This window comes from Homalodisca vitripennis, chromosome 3 (assembly GCF_021130785.1).
Source record: "Homalodisca vitripennis isolate AUS2020 chromosome 3, UT_GWSS_2.1, whole genome shotgun sequence".
In the NCBI taxonomy this organism is placed as follows: Eukaryota; Metazoa; Arthropoda; class Insecta; order Hemiptera; family Cicadellidae; genus Homalodisca; species Homalodisca vitripennis.
In genome coordinates, this window is record NC_060209.1 from 118,967,411 (window position 1) to 118,992,801 (window position 25,391).

The 25,391-nt window shown below is 33.2% G+C and overlaps 1 protein-coding gene across 1 annotated transcript in view; it reads right to left on the reverse strand.

Annotated features, from left to right (window-relative positions):
• Nucleotides 1-960: 960 nt before the first annotated feature.
• Nucleotides 961-25,391, reverse strand: part of LOC124357412 (leucine-rich repeat-containing protein 56) — a 36,054-nt gene continuing 11,623 nt past the window's right edge. Inside the window, exons 6-10 of the mRNA XM_046809196.1 lie at nucleotides 19,484-19,588; nucleotides 17,553-17,705; nucleotides 12,091-12,209; nucleotides 5,140-5,315; nucleotides 961-1,350 (exon numbers count right to left, since the gene is read on the reverse strand). Coding sequence (XP_046665152.1) covers nucleotides 1,311-1,350; nucleotides 5,140-5,315; nucleotides 12,091-12,209; nucleotides 17,553-17,705; nucleotides 19,484-19,588 — 593 coding nt within the window. The 3' untranslated portion in view covers nucleotides 961-1,310. The remainder of the gene's footprint in view (nucleotides 1,351-5,139; nucleotides 5,316-12,090; nucleotides 12,210-17,552; nucleotides 17,706-19,483; nucleotides 19,589-25,391) is intronic.

The window sequence follows — 25,391 nt, forward strand, 5'->3', positions numbered from 1 at the left end:
TAATTATTGTAGTCACGGAGCGAATGGTTCATTGAGTCTTGTTAGTACCCGGTTCATCTGTTTTATTCCTTCAACTATTTGATGTACAATGATGTCTAATACTGAATAAATTCTTAGCACCTTACAAACAAACATCCATAATTTTGTTCATTAAATTGAATTTCATAAAAATGAACAGTTTCAACAAAATGCATTGTGTCTTTGAGGTTATTTGTAGCAATTAAAGAAACCAAAAGAACACTCTGACACACTAAAAAGATAAACACAAAACTTTCTCACGAATTACCAAATTTTAATTTTTCTAAAAGTTTAGTAAATAAAGCACATTTTCTTTTATAATCTGATGTTTTTAATGGATTGAGTGCAACTGCCTAAGCAACATATGCGTGTTTTAGAAATCAGCAATTTTAGAATACACAAAAATACTCTCCTAAGATAAACTTTGAGGCCTATAGGGCAGAACCCTAAAGTCAGATGTATTTCAAATCTACAAAAGACACATCTGGAGTATAAAAGCTTTCAATTTATACCAATATACAAATAAAATAATATTTTTAAGTACCTAAACTCTTATAAGATAATCTTATAGTGATATAGAGTGTGAACCATCATAAATAAGTAATGTGATAAGTTGATAAGTGGATGTTATAACCAATTAGCTGATGCTAAGATAGCTATTGGGTTTTAGTTTACCTTTCTGAGCAATACATGCGTTTCACTAATCAATTGTCTAAACTACAGTAAACAAAAATACTACTCTCATAAGAATAACATTGGAAATTTAGATGATGGTAAGGGGTTGTATAAAATTTAGATGTAGAGTCCTACAGTTTAATCTACTTCAAATCCACAAAAGGCATATTTAGAGTTTAAAAGCTTTTAATTGATACCAAATATGTATATAAAATAATAGTACTAGATACCTAAAAATGCTGTACAAAACTTAAGAAATTATTTTAATAATAGAGGTTCTTGGATTGCTATAGTTAAGAATATGATAGCTAGACATTATTTTTAATTCAAAATGCATAGAAACACAATATGGGTAAAAAAATAGAATACCTATTTATAAAATAAGTGTATTTTCACTGTAACATATAACTACAATAAGTTTATATAAATAATTTAAAGATTAAAATTATTGTTCTATTACTAGAGAACAGTACATTGTATTTCAGGATTAAATATCATTCACGATAGCAACAAAGGTTTAGTAAACACAGCCAAAGAAGTACCTCGATTAACATAATATAAAATAATAACATCAATAATACAAAATTAAAACAATGGACGATAACTCATCAATAAAACTAAGCACCATCTTCCTCCTCTTCTTTTTTCCATTGTTCTCTGAAAATAATGACAGTAAATTAATATAGGCTGCAGTAAGTTAATGACAGAAAAATAAGATTGTAGAAAGGTCACAAGACAATGCAAGAAAATAACATTTCTCTCTGTTTATTTTATACAGCACATCTATGAAGTATCACAGAATAGTTTTTATACCAGAGTCCATAAAGATGAACTACAAATCTACCTATACAGTGCAGCATGATCTAGAAAACAACAAATTAATTCTCTGTAACAATAGCAGATAACAATGAAACTTTCATTTGAAAATTTGTAATAACATTTTAAACTGCACTTTGGATGGACAGTAATTTATTAATACATAAAGAAAGAACTATGCTTTCAAATTACTTGGATTTTTATTTTGTATTATTTGATTTACTTTCATCAGTATTATCTTTACCAACCGACAAAGTGTGCCTGATATCAAAACGTTGCAGCTCCCTTCATACCGTGTTGGGTGAGTAGTTCATGTAAAGTTTGTAAATTTTGCATAACCTTGTTTTAAACAATGAACTTTAGATATAATATGACTATTTGCATTTTAATTTATAAGGTTCATCTCTAAACCTTCTTTATCGGGGGCATCTTTTTATTTGTGGGCCTAACAATCTAGCCCCTGTGGTGAGAGTGATGAGGGGAGAGTTGTGGCAAAATAATGCATGTGTCCAATCCAGGACTCCAGCGGTAGACTATTATCTTCTTTACTGGTGGGCCCTGTAATCATGAAGGGGCAATTCCACACTGAAAATTGATCTGGATATGGGAATATATTCTAAAGACCTTATCTCAAGAATGGGATATTTAAAAAGGAGATGACTATAAATGACATTTCTGTAATAATGCAGCTAATAGACCATTTCTTCATTTACATAATGCCTCTGGAGTACATACTTGCTTGAGTCTGTGTATGAGAAAGATTCCTGAATGGAGTTTTTTTTGCACAGCTGATCCACATGTGGCTTCCAAAATAGACTGTATCAATTACTATGTTAGGTTTAGTCAATGCCAGGCATTCCTACATAATTTATGTATTATTGTTTTTAGCTATGGATACTACCTGCACTGTTTTTTTCTTTTAAGACTAAGTGGTTGGGAACTCAGTACTCTTTAGTCTTAGTGATAGTTCTTTCTGTGTTAATTAATACTTTTTCTTTAGTTTTTTCTACAAGTGTAATCATGGAATAATCTGCATCTATTACTGTTTCATAGATTCTTGATAAATGAGTGGACATATAATTAGTTAATAGAAGGAATAGTATTGGTCCCAAAATTGAGCCTTGAGGTACTCCTCACTGTATATGTAGTAGTTCTGATTGTGCCTTTTCGGTTAGATTGTTAATAGTATCCTTCAACTCAACAAGATGTTTCCTGTCAGTTAAGTAGCTGTGGAACCAGTCTGCTATACGTAGTGATTTTATTTTTTTTAACCAGGGAGCTGTGATTAAAGCAGTCAAAAGCTTTGATGAAATATAAAAATTAACTGGTAATAATACAACCCTCTTTTAGTTTATATATAATATGCTCTACAATTTGTTTTGGAGCAGTAGCTGTTGATCTGGCTTTCAAAAAATCATGTTGTTTATATTAAGTAGGTTATTTTACTCAAGGTAGTGTAGGAGCTGCTCCAAGATAATCTTTTCAATCATTTTTGAAAAGGTTGGTATAAGAGAGATTGGGGTAACTATTTATTTCTGTAGCAGAACCCTTTTTTAACTTTGGATACACTTTAGCAATTTTAAGTTGAGCTGGAAAAATACCTTGTGGCAATGATTTATTTATTATAATTGTTCAGGAAGTAGTCAATCCCTTTTTCACAAAATTTAGTATTATGGCAACTGTTGCTAATTACACAATTTTAATTAAATGTGAGTTGCCATTAAGAATTCATGAATTGATGATATTTAAATTTCATTAGCACTAAGAATAGTGGATAATAACAAGGTTAAGGGCTTACAAATTATTAAGAGCCTAAGTTAAATTGATGTATTGGATATCTGGAATTTAGTTCTATAGCTACCAAAACTGATACCTCTTATATGTTCTGTGTTAACTCATTTCACTATTACACAAGACCCCAACACCATAATATGTTGAAAAAAGAAGACATCAGTATCTTCTTTTTCAAAGAGTGTTTTGAAATAAACAATCTCAATCTCAGCCTTGAAATCCATTGATGCCTCATAAAACATAATAAATGTAGTATATTATTCATGTACTACATTTTGAACTGAATGATTGTACCTCTGACAAAGATATTGTTGTGGTGAACAAAAAGTGTTTCTAATAAAAAGTTATAAATATCCATTATAAGTTTCTTGCTAAAACCTCTAATTTAAACCATACATTTTGAAACAATAATTTTAAATTAAAAACGTTCAAATTGAAAACTCTATTTCAAATTTCCTTTCACATTTAACTCAATACTAAAATAACACTATTTGTACTAACTTACATATTCAAGCTACAGACAATTACACAAATCAATAAATTATATTCTTGATAATCATATAAAAAATTCCTTGTAAATACTTCTACAAAAATACAAAATTTCAGAACTCTAGCTTACAAATAATCGTTTGGTAAACAAAATATACTATCTGCTAAGAGCCAGTACTGATAGGCCTGCCTGATAAGATCGTGATTCTACAGTGAACCATACTGCATTATGAATATGAAATGGACTGCAGTAAAGTAATTTTGAATGTTGAATTTGGCTCTAGTTTACCTTCCTTTTATTGGAGCGTCTGGTGTCTAAGACTTGACTCATCAGTTTGTCTGAAGAGATACAAAGAAAGTCGGTGATATAGAAGCTCAAAACGAACCTTTACATTGTTTCGATATCAGAGGCATCTATAAATAGGTGAAGTGGCAGTTTCATTGTCTCATCAGGTGCACAACTTCCTTTTATTGCAGTGCCGCATCTGTCACTGTCTCACTCAATTCTTCGTCGCCGACTTTGTTTGGATCTGTTCTGAAGAACATGACTCCAGATTACAGGAGTCAAGTCTGAGACAGTGTCACATATCAGATGCTGCAATAAAAAGAACGTGAACTGGAACCAAATTCAATATTCAAATTGAATCAACCCTTCCTACCATAGCTACGTTATGTGTAGAAAACTCGGTTGCTCTACCATGCCTATAGGTCAATTCAGAAACATTGTAGTGGACTCAACTGTTCACCTGAGAAAACAATAAGATTGCCACTTCACCTATTTATGGATGTCTCTGATGTTGAAACAATGTAAAGATTTGTTTTGAACTTCTTCGTGGCCGACTTTCTTTGTATCTCTTCAGATAAACATGACTCCAGATTCCATGAGTCAAATCTTAGTCAGCATCAGATACCAGACACTGCAATTAAAGGAAGGTGAACTGGAGCCAAATTCAACATTCAAATTGAATCAACCTTTCCTACCATAGCTACTTTATGTGTGGTAAAGTTATGTTACTCTGAACTCTAAACTGTTGCCATACACTATTATAATTCACATCTGCCCTTAGAGTATTGAGATTATCATGACTTAAGATACATCATACCAAGGTGTCTTATATAATTTGTACCGGTATGATAATGTGGGTTAGACTGTTATACATTATTATAAACTGTTATCATATACTATTACTCTCTGTGTGTAGAGTATTAAGATTATCATGATTAAAGACTAATACACCGTTCCAAGATGTCCTATGTAATTATGTATCAGTACAATAATGAAGGTTAATTGTGCTAGTCTCTACCACAGCTTCACATACTGCCAAAGATCATTCTTAAACAAATACCAACTTGTGAGATTTGCGGAAGCTATGATAGGCTTCTCGCCACTGACGACTGGCCGCCAACAGAGGACGAGAGGTAGAATCTCCAGCTCCATTCTTCTCAGGTTCTATCTTCTCAATTTCTGTGTATGATGGAGGCATGTTCAGGCCATTTCTATGAACAATCTTGTTCTTTTCTGATTCCTATCAGTGGCAAAGACAAATTGAATTAGAAGTTGAGATTATTGTTGTATTTCCAGAGGTTGATAAAAAGAGTAAGAATATTTTGAAACAAGGGTACCACTACATGTGCATTTTGTCTAATAACTTGGTCTTAGTTACTTGTTATTTTGGTCTCTGGTCTCCACTTATACTTTGAGTGGAATGATCAATTCTGTCATATTTTAGAATACTGTACACAAGGTGTGTTCAAAAAGTAATGGAAATTTTAATGTTTTGTGGGTTTGGATAGTACAATTGTCAAAATTATTTTATTATGTTGATACTTATGCCCCTGAGATATATTAAAATTTCCAACTGTATTCATTGTTTACTTTTTCAGTGGCAGCTACTAAGGTTAGATGTCTTTTTTTTTAACTCAACTATTTTCATTGTTAAAAAAATTGATCGAAGGATTTGTATCATATTTTGTGTAAAAAATTAAATAAAGTGTGGAAAATGTTAATAAAGGCCTATAGTTCTATGAGTAATTCAAGGGTTTGCAAGTGGTAAAAATGCTCCAATGGATGTGAAGACACTGAAAATGCTCAGGATGCCCCAGCACATCAGTAACCAATGTAAACATGAAAAAAGTGGAAGAAGTAGTTATGAATGATCACTGTATTACAATCAGAGAAATCACTGATGGCTTTGGTCATTTGGCTCATGACATTACAATTTTTTTATTTTTTGAATATGAAATGTGTGGCTGCAAAATTTATTCCAAAATGAATTTTTGTTGAATTTTGAACAAAAACAGCAGCAAATGGTAGTCACTTAAAGATATTAACAACAATGCAGAATTACCATTTGATAACAGGAGACGAAACATGCATTTACAGATATGATGTCAAAACTAAGACAATTATCCCAGTGGAGGACATTCTGGATCACTAAGACTGGGAAAGGCACGACAAGTGCAATCAATCATGAGGTTGTGCTCACTGTGTTCTTCGATTTTAATGGCATAGTGCATCAAGAAGTCTTGCGACAAGGTTAAACGGTCAATAAGGAGCACTACAAGTTCAATATTGTTTGCATGAAGCTATTCAAAAAACACCCGGGTTTGTGGCAAAAAATTCATGCTTTTGCACCATAACAATGCAATCTTATTCGTGAATTTTTTGTCAAAAACAGTATTATAACGATACTTCAGCCTTCATATTCTCTAGACATGGCTCCATGTTACTTTTTATTTTATATTTTTCTAATTTCTTTTCATGCCATTGTTTTACAAGTATAGATGACATTAAAAGTTCATTGCTGAAAGGGTTAAAGATTATCCCAAAGATCAAATTTGAGAAGTGTTTGGTGGATTGGAAGAAGTGCTGGCAAAGTTCCATAATATCTAATGAGGACTATCTCGAAGATGTCTACATTAATGTGGACTAATAAATAATTTTTTTTTTCAAAAAATGAAATGTCCTGTTACTTTTTCAACATACCTCATATATGTCCTCCAAAGCCATTTTGGTTTCTTTATAAACAATATTATTATTTTTGACACAACAAATACTACTACTTTATAAAAACAGTATTTAAAACTAATATTCTTATTTCAAAATGTCATATCAGTATTAGTGCTGTGAATACCAAGTTAATTTGATACCCAAGAATAAGATTTTAATTACAAATTTAACGTTTAAGCTAAAAAATAAAATTTAGTGTACAAATGGCATTTTTAGATAATTGCCCTTCTGTAAATCTAATAATTATATTAGAACAACCTGATTCATCTACTTTCATTCCACTCTTAGAAAAAGTATGCTTTGATAACTGTAGTAGAGTAATAAGACGATTTAGTCACACTGTTGTTGAATATGTAAGGGTACTTAACAGCTGCTACCATAGTCATACTAATAATCATACATTTCTATTCACATATTCACTGAGAACAGAGATGAGTCAGCTTAATCTATTTTTTTATCTAGCCAAGTGGTAATACGATGTTGAAAATGTTTTATCATACAATTAATTAAAACAATTAAAAAGTTAAAAATTCTTAGTAGCCATGTACAAACTCCTGCATATTTTACCAAAAGCTCACAATAGTAAACTTTCCACTACACTTTCCATGTTTTTGGAACATTTTATTTATTTATTTAAAGAAATAAAACTTTAGAATTAAAAAAGAAAAGTTCAAGAATATTTGTTGAATCACTGGCATTGATCATATCATCCAATCAGTATCAGATAAACAAAAGCACTTTAGATAAGAGCTCATCCTCTACTAAGTCTAGATAACAGATGAGTCAACTGCTTGTCAACAAGTTGCCACTTAGAATAAGAAGAACTAATATATCAAAGGTAGTCTTCATGATTATTTGAAAATGCCTCATAAATGTTTATACATGAACTGTGTTTATTATTCGGTAGTTCCAAAAAATCTCCTGAACAAAAAGAAGTAACAAAATGTTAGACACCTTTCAATAATACATTTCACAGTAAGTTAACAAAAGAATGCCAAATAATTCCTACACTTCCATCGTCAGTGATGTAATAAGTGCTATTACATGAATACAAATTTCTCACACGGTGAACGCTACATAATATGAATATTGGTAACAATTCTACGAACTGTTACCAATAAATCAATAATCTTGTTGCACCAATAAACCATGTTGCGCATGGACCGAAAAGACAGAGTGCAAGGTCTTTCAAGAAACACAGCTGGTGGTGGAGTGGCCCTTTACGTTAAAGACGGTGTTGTGTATGAACAGTGCACACTCACTGAAGATGTGGACCCTGGTATAGAGTATCTCTCGATTGTTTTGAAGGTAAAGGGGCAGAGGCTGGGCTGATAAACAAGTCTGGATAAAACTGGAAAATTAGTCTTGTACACCCTTTGCCAAAGGTGGCAGCCCCTAAATGTGTTGAACAGTTAAGACCCATATTGATATTACCCGCAATATCGAAGATTCTCGTGAAAATTGTAACAAGACAAATTGTTAATTATATGGAAAGAGAAAACATTTAGCCAACAACACAATCTGGTTTTAGGAAAAGCCACAGCACATGCATTGCCCTGGTAAACTTATTCAGTGATCTGATCGATGAAAGAGACCAAGGAAGATATAGCTCAGTTGTAATGCTTGACTATTCACAAGCGTTTGATTCAATAAATCATGAACTGCTGGTGGCGAAGATGCATTATTATGGATTTGACAAAAGTGTAATAGATTGGGTCAAATCATATCTAGATGATAGGAGCCAGATTACAAAGTTGGGAGCTGAGGCATCTGCTGTCTTGTTTAAACGTAGAGGTGTACCTCAGGGAAGTTGTCTGGGCCCAATTCTTTTCAACCTGTACACATAAGATTTTCCTTCATGTGTGCAAAACAGTGGAGTACACCTGTATGCAGATGACTCACAATTGCACTTGTCATATGCGCCTGGCAACAATGAAGAGGCGTTTCAGAGGATTAATTCTGATCTAGAGAGAATCAGCCAGTGGTCGCATGACAATGGCCTCAAACTCAATGTTAGCAAGTGCACTGTGATTCATCTTGCCCCACACAACCTTGTAGAGGCCCTAAGTGACAGGGGTCTGAGAGTCATGATCGGTGGCGAGAGTTTGGCTGTTTGTGACAGCATGAAGACTCTCGGCGTAGTGCTGGATAGGGACTTTACGTTCTCCAACCATGTCACTTATACCATCCAGCATGCCATTGGCAGGTTAAGGGGTCTCTACAGGTTTAGGGATCTGCTGCCGGAGTCTGCAAGGCTGCAATTAATGCAGGCTTTCGTGTTCTCTGTGTTTTACTATTGTTATCCTGCTTATGGCAACAGTATCTCAACGGGAAACCAGGAGCGAATCCAGAAGCTTCAAAATTCCGCAATTTGTTTTGTTTTCAAATTGAAACGCTTTGATCATGTTTCTCCTTATCGATGCTGTTGGCCTATTGCTGATGGAAACTGTGTGCAGGATACAGACCTGTATTTTAATTCACAAGGTTATGTCTGATGGAGAGCCACAGTACTTAAGCGGGAGGCTCTCATCCCGGGAGGAGGTTTCAAAATACAGAACCTGTCATGTCACGCACTTGCTACACTTTCCAAAAGTGAACCTGGAATTGGGTTGGGAAGCTTCTCTTACTTCGGCCCAAAATTGTACAACGACCTCCCCGAAAACCTCAAACTAGTAAAACTAGATTCGTTTAGAATAAAAGTAAAGGATTTTTATTAAAATAGTCACGTAGTTTATGTTAGTTCATTATTTAGTTACTGTTAAATTTAGTGTGTACTTGTTAAATATTGTTTGTTGCACCTATTTTAAATATTTGTAATGATTAACCTAAGTTATTCTGAAAACAGTCTTGTACTGAGAAACGCTTGGAAATAAAAGGCATTTTTATTTATTTATTTATTTATCTGCTTTACTTCATCTTGTATATATATGTACTTACAGTTTTTATAAAGTGAATTAGCACTACATTCTTCATTTGAAGAAGCACTAGTGCTCAAGAATGAATTCCTAACTCACCTTAACGAGTATGAAACTACAGGAAATCTTGAGGATAAAAACAAAGCAATGGATCTCAAAAAAACCTATGACCAAAAACTGAAAACTCTGAGAAGCCAAGCTATTGCTAGTAAAATTTTCAACTCAGAAAACAAATCTAAAACAATCTGGGAAACAATAAATACTGTCCGATCAAAAAAACAAAACTGCTCACCTGAACTAAAAAACTAACCATTGATGGAAAGCTTATTGAAGATACATCTATAGTCGCTGAACAATTCAATAACTACTTTGCCAACATGGCAAAAAACACAATTTAACCTTAATAAAAACTCTCATAGAAAACCAATTGAACCCAGCTGAACGCATAGGCACTCAAATTAATGAACTTAGTTCATTAAGACCCACAACTCAAGAGGAATTAAGATTAATTATTAAAAACTTTAAATCAAAAAACTCTGCCGGTATTGATGATATATCCACAAAAATACTAAAACACTGTGCAGAAGAACTTATCTATCCCCCTTACTGATATCTTCAATAAATCTTTCAACGAAGGACACTTTCCCTCAGCACTGAAAATATCAAAAATCTATCCTAAATTTAAGACTGGCAGTAAATCAGAATTAAGTAATTACAGACCCATTTCATTTACTACCAACTGTCTCAAAACTTTGTGAGAAAATTGTTCTCGTCAGGCTATTTAGAACATTGCAGGTTGAACAACCTGTTAAGCAGCTCTCAGCATGGCTTCGTCAATGGCAAGTCAACAACTACAGCAATGATTAGCTTGATAGAATCAGTGACTGACCAGCATAGAAAAAGGCAACCTGACTACAGCTATCTTCTTGGATTTGAGTAAGGCTTTCGACTGCCTGGGTCATGACCTCATACAGAAGAAACTAAAAGCACTTGGTGTAACAGAAACAGCTCTGAAATGGTTCGAAAGCTACCTCAAAGACAGAAGTCAAATAGTCGAACTAAAGTCTACTGAAAAAGGGGTGACTAAAGCATTCCGATCACAACCCATGCTATACATAGAGGTGTCCCCACAGGGGATCCGTGCTGGGTCCAGTGCTTTTTATTCTTTTTATTAATGACCTTCCACAATACTTACATGAATATACTAAAACTTTGATGTACGCTGACGATACAACCTTAATCCTTGACAACAATACACCTGAAAACCTTAGTGTAAATGCTTTTATTGCGGTCAACATGGCATATCAATATTGTGATGGAAATGACTTAGTGGTTTAACCCCTCTAAAACTACCCAATTAGGGTTTGGGAGAAGAACAGGACAAATTAATTGCTCACCAGAAGTTAACTTGGTTGAACAAACCAAATTCCTCGGAATTTACAATTGACTCAAGCTTATCCTGGACACCCCATATTGACCAGCTATGCAATAGACTAAACTCAAGCCTATATGCACTCAAACAGGTTAAAGAAATTGGTGATCTGACTACAGCACGTACTGCCTATTTTTGCTCTCTATTTGAGGCACATATAAGATACGGTCTAGCTGTATGGGGAGGGACATCAAATGCTAACATGACCAGAATTCTAATCCTTCAAAAAAAAGCAATAAGAATACTTGCAAACCTTCATTTCCGGGAAAGCTGCAGAGAGGTCTTTGCAACATTAAAGATCTTGACCGTGACCGCTCTCTACATACAAGAAGTTATTTTATATGTTGATAGAGAAAAACCTATCAAGGCTTGAAGACCTGCACTACTACAACACCCGCAACTCAACTATGTATCCACTGCCCATTCACCACTTGCACAGTATGAAAAAAAACCATCCTACATAGGAAGAAAGCTGAGCAACTGTCTACCGATAGAAATAAGAACGAAGAAGGGGAAACAGCTAAAGACTGAACTCCATAAACTGCTCTCACACCAGGCCATCTACACACTTGATGAATTTTACCAAATGACCAACCCTGGACATTAATATTCTACTCTAAAATGTTTTATGTCACCAATTAGGTTTATTAATTTTTGACACTATCTCTGTACTTGATGTATATGAATAAAGAACATTTTGACTTTGACTTTGACTTTGACTTTGACATTTAATCTATGTTATATTCTGCCTCGTATAGTTTTATAGTTACATGCAGCATTTGCAACATTATTTACTTCTTGGCAATATAAATATATTCTCTTAAAAGCATTAAATTTTGTGCTATAAGTAAATTGTTAAAATGTTTTAGAGCAATTTTCCTTACACTCTTAAGTTTGTATTGATATTTTACTTAAAAAATTATTAAATTTTCGTATCATCTGACCTGAGTCCAGGCAGGCTTGTGTTGTCGATGTTTACCACGAAGGGCTGCTGCTAAGTTGCCACACACAACTCCTCCTGACGTCAGCTTGCTCACAGATTCAGACAAGCCTTCTGGATCAGCTAAAAGCCAAAATTTCTTCTATGAATATATTACTTGGTTACATAGTTAACACATTCCCTGTGTTGTTGTTATACTAAGAAAATTACTTGGCTGCAAAACGAGTAACTTGTTACTCATGCATGAACATAACCTGGTGCGTTATGAGTAACGGGTTACTCGTTGACCAGCAACCTTTCTGCACACCATTTCTCAGCAACTGACTACAATGGAGTGCTCTAGATTAGTTTGGTGGAACTACAACATCCTTGATGCCAATGTATCAACTCAGGAACATAATCAGATGCCTTTAAACTAGTAACCGGTTAGGTCTTAATGTACATAAGTAAATTGTTATTGTTTATTAGAAACAATAAATCTTTGATACAAGGAAATTTAGTTTTTTTTTTTTTTTTTTTTTTTTGTAGTTTTTATCATAAAATCTAGACCAGAATATCACATGTTTAAAAGAAGTAGAATTAAAACCACTTGGACAACTTTGTTTATGGATATATCTCGGGAAGAAAAAAAATTCTTTAGTGTATTACACAATGTTAGCACAAACTAAAAATAGAACAAAACAAAAAAACAATACTTTTACAGTACAACAAAATTAAATTTTAAAATAAAATTAATGTTTAGTTACAATTTTAACTATCAAAAGTTTATAATTAAATCACCAATTGACTTGTGTTCACTTTTTAAGCAATCTAGACACATGTGTGGTTCTCCAGGGCATTTATTACAGTGTATGTTCACTTGTTTGGTTATTTTGTCAGCATCTTTTCATGACATTTTTTCGTCCTGTATTTTGGTAACACTTTACACAGTGACTCATAGTTGTCCTCATAAGTCCTTGCTTTTTACTGGCATCGAGCATCACCAAATCTATTAACCACTTTTGACAAAGTAATTTTGGTGTAGAAATACACAGGTAAATTTTGTGGAAATTTTATTTTTTGTTAGCACTAAACCAATAATGTTTATGGTCCTAATGGTAATAAACCTTTAAAAATCAATCCACTCAGCCAATTTTGCTTGAAGTTTCCATCTAAGATTGAAATAGAGTTTTTCTTACACCAGTTAGGCGCTTAACTTTTTAGCAGCCAGTATGCAGAGTACAGCACAAATCAATAAAAACTTTTTTAATACTTTAGAGTACGATGATTCAAAACATTTTAGCACAATAAGCGCCTGTAGCATAATTTCTAAAGGGCTAAAAAATCAGAATATCTTGGTAGCAAAACATTTAACTATTTTAGTCCTCTCTGTGGCATCACTTCTACAAATAGGGTGTTTCAAAAAGGACTTTAAAACTTCAATTCTTCTATTCTTCAAAAATTCTTGAAAATTCATATAAACTTATTCAAAAAAGGTACAGTCTTAGTTTTAGTGTTGTTTTAAAGGAAGGCACTTCAAGTTATTTTCCTTAAACTAAAGAGGTTCAATACGGCTTTTGTTGATTATCTTGCAGACATCCCATTGGTAGTCAATTTCTTCCCAAACTCGCACTATCATTGAAAGTGTAACTTGCTCAGCGATGGTATAGATTCTTGCTCTGGTAGAATGAAAGGCAAAGGAGGTACATACACCATATCCTTGATGAAGCCCCAGAAGAAAAAGTCTAGCAGTGTCAGGTCTGGGGAACACGGGGGCCTTGCAATTGGCCAAATCCATTGACCTCGAAAGCGGTCATTGAAAACTTCACAGATGTCAGTCAGATAGTGTGGTGGTGTTTCATCTTGCATGAAGTAAACATTTTGTTCTTGGTCATCCTCATCGATATGTGATATCAAAAATTGTTGCAACAAATCCAGGTACACTATCCCTTCTATCGTTGATGGTTCTCTCTTGGAGAAAAAGTAACTTACATTTTCTTCTTGCTCAATTCACAAAACACATTCAGGTTAGGGCTGACACAAGCATGTTGCAATGTTTCATGTGGATTTTCACTACCCCAGTCTCTACAGTTATATGTTTTAACCTTGCCACTTAAGTGAAAGTTGACTTGTCAGAAAATATTATGTTGTCCAAGAAATATTTATCATCATCCAATCAATTTAATATATCTGCACAGAAGTGCTTCTGGGCAATCTTATCAGTGTCTTTGTAAAAGTGGCAATCTGTACAGTTTTAAATGCAAAAGCAATTTTGTGATAATGTTAGATTTCAGACGCTGCACTTGTGGAAGGTGAAATGGAGCTAAACTCAATATCCCCATTAAAACAACCCTTCCCATGATAGCTGTTTTAAGTGTGGAAAACTCAGTTAATCCACTATGCTTTGAGATCATGTCTAAAACATCATAGTGCACTGAATTGTACACATGTTGAGACAATGAGAACACCTCTTCTTCTAGATTACACTGTCAACTGTGAAAACCAGACAGAATTATTTTGAAACCTAGGTGTCTCTGATGTCAAAATGATGTGACACAAAAACAATTAAGAACTTATTGTGTTGTCCAAGAGTATATTTTGAACGTTTTCATTGTAGACTGGCTAGGATGGTTGTCAACCATTGTTAGGTCCCCTATCTCATTTTTCCGGTGATGCTGGTGGGTTGTTGTGTATTGTAATCATGACAATCATTAAGAAGTATTGTCAAGATGTTCAACTGTTTCGGTCTTGCTGGATATCTTCAACAGACATGGACTCCAAATTCAAGGAGTCAAGTCTATGTTAGTTTCTAGGGTATTTATCTAGGGTAATTTTCCTGCTAAGAAAATTGAAGTACTGTGTAAACTTAGAAACACTTATAATGACGTACAACGGCTTATTTCATAGCCACTAGTGTTATGGCATTCGACTGTGGGGTAATTCCAGTACAGCAAAAAACGTTTTTGTCTGGCAGAAAAAAGCAATTAGAATATTATTAGCTGGATTATCATACCAGGAGTCTTGCAGACAACATTTTTCTAGGCTTCAAATTATGACCTTGGCATGTACTTATATTTTCTATAACCTAATATATGTAAAAGAAAATGAAGATAGATTTGAAACACAATGTACACTCCATGAGTATGATACCAGATCAAAAGATAACTCCTAATATAAGGCTAGATAAATATTATAAAAGCCATAAATACCAGCAGTTAAAACTATTTAATAAGCTTCCTCTTTTTGTTATAGCTTTACCTTTCAAACAATTTAAATCAAACATGTCAGAGTGGCTTAAGCTTAAGGAATTTTACAGTGTTGAGGAGTATATGAAATGTGATATGTTGTAAATAACAAATATATATATATATATATATATATATATATATATATATATATATATATATATATAAGGGTACTCCATAATTTATTATATTTATTTTAAATTTTAGATTTTAACTCCATGTCTCTGTGTGTTTTTGTGTTTTTTTATGTTTTATTTATTTGAGTAGATTTAAGTATTTATTATATATTTATTATAATAGATATGACTGGAAACTAAGTATATATTTATACTATATCACTAGAATTAAGCTGAAAAAAACAATGTTTTTTTGACGAAGCCTATTGTAATCTTTGGAATACTTAATGGCCAATAAAACTTCTGATTCTGATTTCAGATTTCAGATGCTGCAATAAGCAGTACGTAAAGTGGAGCTAATCTAAATATTCACACTTTAACAAAGTATACCTATTTAAAGTTTTTTAAATATGGTATGTATTTTAATGTAGTTTTAATCATGTATAAAATTAGATTATATTATTAAGTTGGTAAGTAAGAAGAAGTATGTTTAGCCTACATATTCAAAAAGTCTACTTTAGACACAGCTTTGTATGGAAATGGTTTGTTCTATATGGAGACATCTGAACACTAACAATTAAAACTGGTATATGAAGATAGTGCCAAATGTGGTACACCAAATTATAAATGAGATACAATTATGTATGTACTGTATTAATAAGGTTAAAAAATCAAATTATCTTCTGGAGGAAACATCTGAGAAACATTGTTCATTACTTGCTTAACATAGCTCACCTGTGATAGTGAAAAATAGCATTGACAATGTCACTGGTTATTTTGCAGATTTCAATCCAGGCTGACATCTGAACATTGATTGAAGGCCTCTACATTTAACAGGTGCTTGACTTAGTTTGTCACTGCAAGACTTTGATGGTTATTAAAGTCGCTGATATTATATATGACAGGATGATCTTGAAGACAACGGGAAGAACAGTGTCTTGCCATTTGATTTTGGAAAAAATATAAATATGGCCTGCAATAACCCAGCTCTGTACTTATGAACGGCTTTGCTGTGTTTTTTCTATGAGAATGAAGGTATACTATGTGCAGTTTTTTCCCACTTCAATTTTATTTTAACATGAAATAAATATATTTTAAAAATATTACATCTTAATATTACTTGGCCAAAACTGCTGACAAAATTAACAAGGAGCAATAGAAATCCAGTATGAAGTTCTCTTATGTGTTCACTCATAATAATCAGTTTTGATCATTGAGATTTTTATGTAATTAGGCAGAATGTTCTTGGCTGTGTTTTAAAGTTTAATTGTTTAAATAACTACATATAATTTTATAAGTCTCAATGAAGCCTTGTTTATCCTATCCCAGTTATGTTCTGTAATTGATTTAATTGAAAAATAAAGATGACATGTAGTTTAAAAGTGGTGCAAAATTCAATTTTGTTTGAGGTGGTAGGTTAATCATGTTATCCATGACGTAACGGAGGTAGAAGTATTAATGATTTTGTTTTGTCTTGTTTTTATTTTGTGAGCTTTTTTCTGAGATATATATTTAAACAGTCATTCTTAATAAAGGAGATGTCGACCCCTTTTTTAAACCTTATTTTGCTTACTAGCCTGTGGGAGGATTTTATTAAACAGAATTAGGAGAAGAGTAAAAACAGGCCAAGGTTTATGGTACTGATAGAAAGTACTATGGTCCCAGAGATGATTTGCACCTGCGATATCTCTATCTCAGATCCAAAGCCCGGCGTCTTAGACCGTGCAGTCATCAATTCTTTAAAATCCATTTCTTTGACTTTTACTGATTAACTTCGCATGTTTGTGAAATTGATGTGGGGCCTTCAAGAAGTAATTTTTTTATCAAGAAGAAGCAATGGCATTGCAAAACAATAATGGATAAAAACTTTTTCTTACAAGTTTTAAGTCTCTAAGACCTTTCTATCAAGAGTTATCACACAAACAGACAGGCAATGACATAATTCTAAGAAGGAATTGGCCAGGGAGAGGAAAGGAGAGATAAAAAAAAGTAGTGGGAACTCCTCCATTTATTTCCCAGAAGCTTACCTAGAAGTATCTTCACAGAAGTAAAATCTTCTTGGGTCATAGAAACTGTAACTATCAACTTAAGCACAAAAACCAACTTAGATTTAAGCACACCATTACCTCCAACACTGTTAGTAAAAAGAGGTGACTTCTTCTTGGGCACAGCTGTAGATGGCCTGATAGGCAATGCGAGTGCTGTGTTAACTGATGGTGTTCCAGATGCAGTTGCAGGTCTGCGGCATTTCCTGTCATCAACTTCTAGCTCTTGGGTACCTGTTTATGTACATTTTAAAGGAATTATAAATTAGTAATCTTAATTTTCTATTAATTTCTATAAAAGAAAACTCACAATTGTCCAATAATTTTAATTTTCTTGTTTCTTCTTGCAGTCTACTAGTGTAAGAAAATTAAAATTATTGGACTATTGTGAGTTTTCTTTTATAAAAAAATGAAATTGTTTTTATAATAAGAAGAGTTCCTCCTTCAATGAATCTTCATTTCACAAATTATACAATCTGATTTAAAAATTGTTTTAAATATTATTCTATCATTTTTTAAAACGTATGGATATAAAATGGTTTGTATTTTTACCTCTTGTATCTACCTCCACTCATAGGTTTAGTGTTATTATACAAAATATAGTTATTGAGGTCATATTCAGCTTTATCTAAAAATACTAAAATGATTGGAACAATCCTTTTAAAGCCAAACCAAAATTACAATTATGATTGAATTGTTTTTATTTGTAACCTTTAAAACGTTTTAAGAATTGGTTTTTAACATTAACACAGTACATAACATATTTAAAGAATATCTAGACCTTAATCTCTTAACTAAATGTTACAAAGTTTTTAATGTTTGGTGATTGCAGTTAATAGTATTTTGTTGTAAACAGGATTGCTAGTGAATCCAGTGTATTCCCAATACGGTCTTGAGTCTAGCAATCTAAGGTTGCCAGCAAAGCTGTTGTAACTCAATCTTAACGTCATGCGAGCAAGACAGGTTTCTGGCAAAGCTTATGTACTCCTGATACTTCCTTAAAGCTGACAAATTTCTGGCCTCTGGTTATCAGCAAAACTAATGTATTCTCTATCTTGACATTAGGCAGACAAGTTAGTGTTTCTAGTAAAATTAATTATATTTTCAGTACTATTTTGAGACTGACAAATGCCTTTTAAGCTGATGTATAATACCCCATTCCAAGGCTGGGAAAATTTGATTGAGGTTCTTTCATATAGTTATCTCTGATCTTAATGATGCTTTGGGAGATATTACATAATAGGTTATGGTCTTCACAATATCTGTTTGCACATAACATGAGGTATAAGTATAATTACCATAATGATGATAGATTACGTACTACTCTTTTCACACCAAAATTTATATGAAACAAAATTTTCCACTCAATCAAGTTTGATAAGATTTTCTGCAAATTAGGGAGGTCCTATTCACTTTAATTAAATCAAATAAATAAAGGAACAAAGACGTATTAGACAAAATATTTTTTTCTCTAAAATTTCACCTCGTCCTTCCTAACAAGTTTCATTCCATAGAAATTTACAAAAGAGAAAACAATGTACTTGAGCTCTTCTCCAGTAACAGAACAAATCTTGGCAATAGTTAAATACCAATCTGGCACTCTTCTAATGATCCAGCCTGAAACACTAAGTTCTTATGAATAACTGATGTACCAAATATCATGTAGTTGTATTGTTTATTTTGTAGAATATGACATAAAGTCATTATTGTCTGATATTCAACAATTAAAATGAATGTTTTATTCAAGCTTGCTTCAATACAACAGCCAACATGTATCATTACATTATTGTGGTCATCAGTAACTAACCAACTGCTTGTCAAGTAATCAAATAATAATTAATACTTGGTCAAGTATTTTATAAACTTTCAAAAAGCATTTAAATTATAGATAATAATGGGAACCTAAGAATAATCTTTAAAATTTCAAAGTTCCATTGAACATTCCATAAACAATTAACAAATAACAAACAAAACATTAACATAGTATTAAGTTTATTAAAACTAGTTCTTACTTTGTATACCAAGGTGCTCCAAGGACAAAGCAGTAGCTCCACCCTCTCTGTCATCGTCGGACTGGTCAGGTGTTGACTGTTTTCCTTCCTGACACCAATCGGAACCTTCCCAGCAACAAAATCAACAATAAAAAATTGTGTTTTCAACTTTTTTCAAAATATTATAATTTTTCCTTCAGCATCATTCACAATAATAATAAATGGTATGAAAGAGGTTGAAGATTATTATACTTGATCTTAGTACATACCACTTAATAAATAATAACAAAACTAATCTGATGACAATTATGGTATTGTTTAAATAATATCCTCAACTGCAATATCATTATATATGCCAAAAGGAAATTCTTCATTTTATGTAAGTATTGAATTAAAACATTATAAACTTATTATATATAACGTTGAGAAATGTCCAGAAGATTCCCATTACTTTAAAAGACAAAAACCATCAATAAGAAACTTCAAACATACGAGGGGGTACCCAAAAAAAAACCGGAATTGTATTGCTGGCAGCCGGCAGCGTGTAGTACACATTCCTGCCGCTAGGCGTGTGTCGCGCAACCCATTGCGAGCTCAGTGACCCCAGTTCCGTTGTCCTAGTGCATTCTGTTTGTTCGTAGTGACTGTTTTCGCTAACCCTGTTTTGTTCTTGTTTCGTTTTTTGTCATGGCAAGTTTAAGTGAACAACATGCAGCTGTGAAATTTTGTTTTTTACTTGGTAAAAATGCTGCATAAACTATTTTAATGTTGAATACAGCTTACAAAGATGATGCTATGGGGAAAACTCAGGTCTACGAGTGGTTCGCTCGATTTAAAAATGGCGACATGTCGATTGAAGACAAACCTCGTTCTGGACGTCCATCAACCTCTCGAACGGACGAAAATGTTGAGAAAATTCTTGAACTTGTGCTCACCAACCGTCAACAGACAATTGAGGAACTATCAGAGAGTAGTGGGTTAACTTGGAGCTCGATTCAGCGAATTTTAACAGGAGATTTAGGACTGAAAAGGGTTGCTGCCAAATTTGTTCTTCCACCACGACAATGCACCGGCACACACAGCCATCTCAGTTAGGCAGTTTTTAGCCAAAAACGGCATGGTTCCGCTGCCCCATGCACCTTACTCACCTGACCTCGCTCCATGCGACTTTTTTTTTTATTTCCACACATGAAAAGAGGCTTGAAAGGTCAACGATTTGACAGCGTTGAAGAGGTTAAGAAAAAAAACGAAGCTCGAGCTTGCAGCCATTTCTAAAGATGACTACAAAAAATGTTTTGATCAATGGAAATACCGTTGGGAAAAGTGTATTAGTTGTAATGGAGATTATTTTGAAGGAGATAAGGTCGTATTGTAAAAAATTTGATAATATATAATTTTTATAAAATAATTCCGGTTTTTTATGGGTACCCCCTCGTACAACTGTAAACGTGAATTAATTTTCAAATATGATAAGGTACCAGGAATAGATACACCAATTGTATACTAAATAAAAATTATACAAAGAAATATACCATAAGTGAACCAGCAGCATATTTTTCTCCAACAAGTATTTTTTTGAATTATAAATGTAGAATGAAATTAAAAATAAAAATCCTACATTTTATAAAGAACTTACCATGACAAATTAAACGTACGAGTATAACTATGTCTGAGAGTAAAGCCAGTAAACTTCACTAATACATGAACAAAAACGTTATACCAAGTTTCTACAAATAAGGCTTTAACATTTAATAGTTCTTCTCACAAAACCTTGAGCTAATCCACCTAATTTACTATGCAGATTCTTACATTAAACTGCCCTAAATGGACAAATGTGTATATATATATATATATATATATATATATATATATATATATATATATATATAAGTTTATACAAGTGTTCATAGTTTTATTAAATTCACCATTTCTTAGTTATAGAGAAATCTTTGGTAAGTCCTATCCATCAACATACAAATATATTCTTTATTTTTTCTTAAAGGTTGGTTGTTTAGGTGTTTTCCATTCAGGTATTTGCTATTGAAGAAATCAAACAAACTATAACTCAATTCAACAGTGGGTTTCTTTTTAACAAATTCCAGGTTCTGTGTGGATATTAGAAACTAAATTGCTTCAGCAACACCTGCACTGATGATTTGTACAGCAAGCTTAACATTCATTTTTGTATTGTGATAAATAATATGCTTTTCACTAAGTTTTTTTTGCAAACTTTAACCCATGTTCTTTTTACATAGTATTTAGTTCAATATATTTTAAATTAACAATACAATACACAGATTTTATAGTAGCCTGTCAGAGAGTGTATTGGGAGCCAAGTTAAGCATCAAAATTTACACAAACTTTTACATTTACATAATTTATTTAAAAATGGTTCATCTTGAAGTTTATACAACCAAGTTTTTTTTAACTGCAGTTGTATCTGTAGAGGTATTAGCAAAATTAACATTATGTACATAAATGCATGATCCATACAAATTTTAATTAGTTTAGACACAGGTGCAATTTTGTCAGCCTTCTGTTCATACAGTTGAAAGCTGAACAACCGTCCTGCATTTTATTTTACCTCCAAAATTATGCAGGCAACTCATGATGGATGTAAACAAATCAACTCCATCAAAGGACATCACTTATTGCCAATGTCGAGATATTGTAATGGAAGAATGGATGGATAAGTATAATCTACTACACAGGATGACTCTTGGAGTGAGTGGAGCTCTCTTAGTGTTAAAGGCTGATGGTCATGAGGAAGTATTGTCCCCTGCCTTCTTTGACTGGAGATGCTGGAACAGAACCGGCATTCCTTTCTTTCAAGGTGACTGAGATATAGTGTGCCCACTATTCCTCCTCATGAGATCTTAAAAGGATGCTAAAGTGAGCTGATTATCAAAAACATGCCCCTGAACACAAGAGGATTTTGATAATTACTTGTAAAACTAAGCTTATATAATTTTTAAGAAACTTGAGGCTGTATATAAAAAAGAAAGAAAGTATTTAGATTCTTATAGTACTCATAGACTCCAAGCAGATATTTTCTTAATATATAATCAATGTGATTCAGAAAGTACAAGAAACTATGCAACAATTTTTTATTTTTTTAACAATAACGTCTTGTGTGGTGTTTCTTAGATCTTGGTCCACTTATCTTTGGTACGGTACCATTGTTTGAAATGGAGCTCAAATTTTCAGAATGCTGCACTCAAGATTATGCATAGCAAATTCTTTTTTGGAGCTGATTGAAGTCTTTTCAAAGTTAAGACAAATAATTTTGTTTTTTGTTTGAGAGTCCTATTTATTTTCTTCTTCGGAGCTATAATCCTGCAATACAATGAACAAAACATTTGCAACTAAGGTATAAAGAAAAATATTTAAAATAAGAAACTAATTTACTTTTTTTATGTAATCACCCCTTAATTGAATACACTTGTTCAACTAGTTCCGAAGACTACTTATGCTTTCTTAAAAAAAATCCTTCTGGTCTGCAAACCACTGTTCTGTAGCAGTTTTCATGGACTTCAAATCCTCTAATCTCCTTCCTTTAAGCAACAGGAAATAATCACTATGTGTCAGATCTGGACTGTAGGGTGGGTGGTTGGGCTGCTCGAAACCACACTCTCACAGGCAGCCTGTTCAACACGAGACCGATGAACTGAAATGTTGTCATGCAACAGCAGAACACCTTTGCTGATCATCCCTTATCTCTAAATTTCGTTTCCAATATGGCTTTTTTTAAATTCCAGAGTAGTTTGCCATAATATTCCCCTGTCATTATTCTTCTGTTGTCAAGGTAATAAATCATCAGTATACTTTTGGAATCACAGACAACTGTGGCCATCACTTTTCTGACTAATTTCTGAGTTTTGAACTTCCTCTGTGGTGGGGATCCCTCACTGGACTGCTGCTTGGTTACAGGGTCACATTGATAAAGCCATATTTCGTCTTGAGTGACTTGTCGGGCCATGAAGTCTTCTGGGTCATTTTTATAGAGGCGTAAAAGGTCCAGAGAGGAATTCATATGATGATTATGAATGGAGAGGTTTCGAGGAACCCATCTGGCTGACACTTTGGATACGCCCAGAACATTATTAATTATCATGAATGCACTACTATATGATACATTTAGTTCAATAGCAACTTCAGAGATAAAGTTCTCCGATTTTCCGTAATAAGAGTTTTAGCATGGACAACATGATCTGGGTCAGTCAAGGTAAAAGGTCTCCCTGACCATGGGTCATATTATAGTTTCAGTGTCCATGCTTAAACTTATTGAACCACTGAGTTATTTTAGGAAACAAAGGACAGCAGTATTTCTCACCTTACACTTTCGTCATTATTTCATAAATTTCCTTTGCAGAACTCCCCTCTTTACATAAACATTTTATTACACTACAGTATTCAGCTTTAAACTCACTGGAATCTGCCATGTTTGTGAGCAGCTGCAGAAATCAGACTGAACAAAATGAAGTGATATTAGGAGTGCATTCTCTTAGAGAGATGAAATGAGGAGTCAGGCTAATAGATAAGCCAGAGCCGTTTTCTTTATACCTTAGTTGGAAAACTTTTGATCTGCTTTTGTAGTTTTTGAACTATGACTTGTAGCTAATAAATACTAATCAGCTTGTTTTAGAGCCATCTTCAGTGAATATTTCTGTGGAAAAATTTTGGATATAAACCTAGAAGTTATTCTTGTAATAAATCAAAATGTTAAGCTTTCTATTGAATCCCACATGTCAATTTTAAATTCATTCAAATTATTTGCCGCCAAATATACCATTACTGTAAATTTAACAAGCAAGATTTTAAGCTGTATGAACCGAGTTTGAGAAAATAGCTATCAAACAAATACTAATTTTAATAGTATATTCAAATGTAATTTTTGCAATAAAAAATTGAAAAATATACCCTCTGCTACCCATGTCTTGTGCTACATCCAAGATTGACAGAACTCATAGACATAATTTTGAAGTATATAACTTGAAGATGATGGCTAGAAGTAGAAATGCGAAGTTTTTGCATGTACGTGCAAATGTTGGCACTTCTTGCAGTTGTAGAAGTGTGGATACTTTGAATATTTGTCGCTGCTGATATCAGCACTAGATGTAGAAGTGCGGTCATAGTAGTTTGAATACTATGGATGATCGTAGCTGCTGATTTCAGTACTTCTCTTCAAATTATGCCTGGATATAAAAATACAAAGACTTTCCAGGACTTCTTGACTTGGTGTTGTACAAGGAATTGTGATGTTTGGCAACCAGTGATTTTGTGATATAAATATATTTTGTGAGTAAAGTATTATGTACACACAGGGATTATTTTAGCATCATTCTCCCCACTGCACTCTTTTCTTTCCAATGAATCATGTAATCACCTATGGTCACTATGTGCCATATGTGGCAAATTCTACTACGCCCACATGGGGAAGGACTGTTCGACTTGTCAATATCTTCTCTATTGCTGACCATCACGCCATAAAACACATTGAAGCATGAGGGGTTTTTTCAAATTTCAGTTTAAAGGGGGACAGAAAATTGAATGGTGTTTACTGACTCAATTTTGAACTTAGAATGAACTTTTAAATGTGTACTACCATGGTAACAACATTGTTCAATTGTTGAAAATATTAGTTTAGAAATTAATATTCTCTGGAAGAAATCCAATGTTTTGGAACTAGTCAGCTACAATGTTACACCATTTCATATATACCCTGCAGAGCGATGTAGTGCTACTATGAGGGTGATTGCAATTGGCTGATTTTGTATACAAAATCTACCTAAACATCAGTGACTAGAATTGATTTCAGCGAGCTCTTGCGCTGCAGTAGCATCCCTAGCTCACCAGAAATGAGATATTATCATTTCTGGTATCTCATTTCTGGTTTCTATCTGTGGCACCAATGTCAAATTCTCTAATA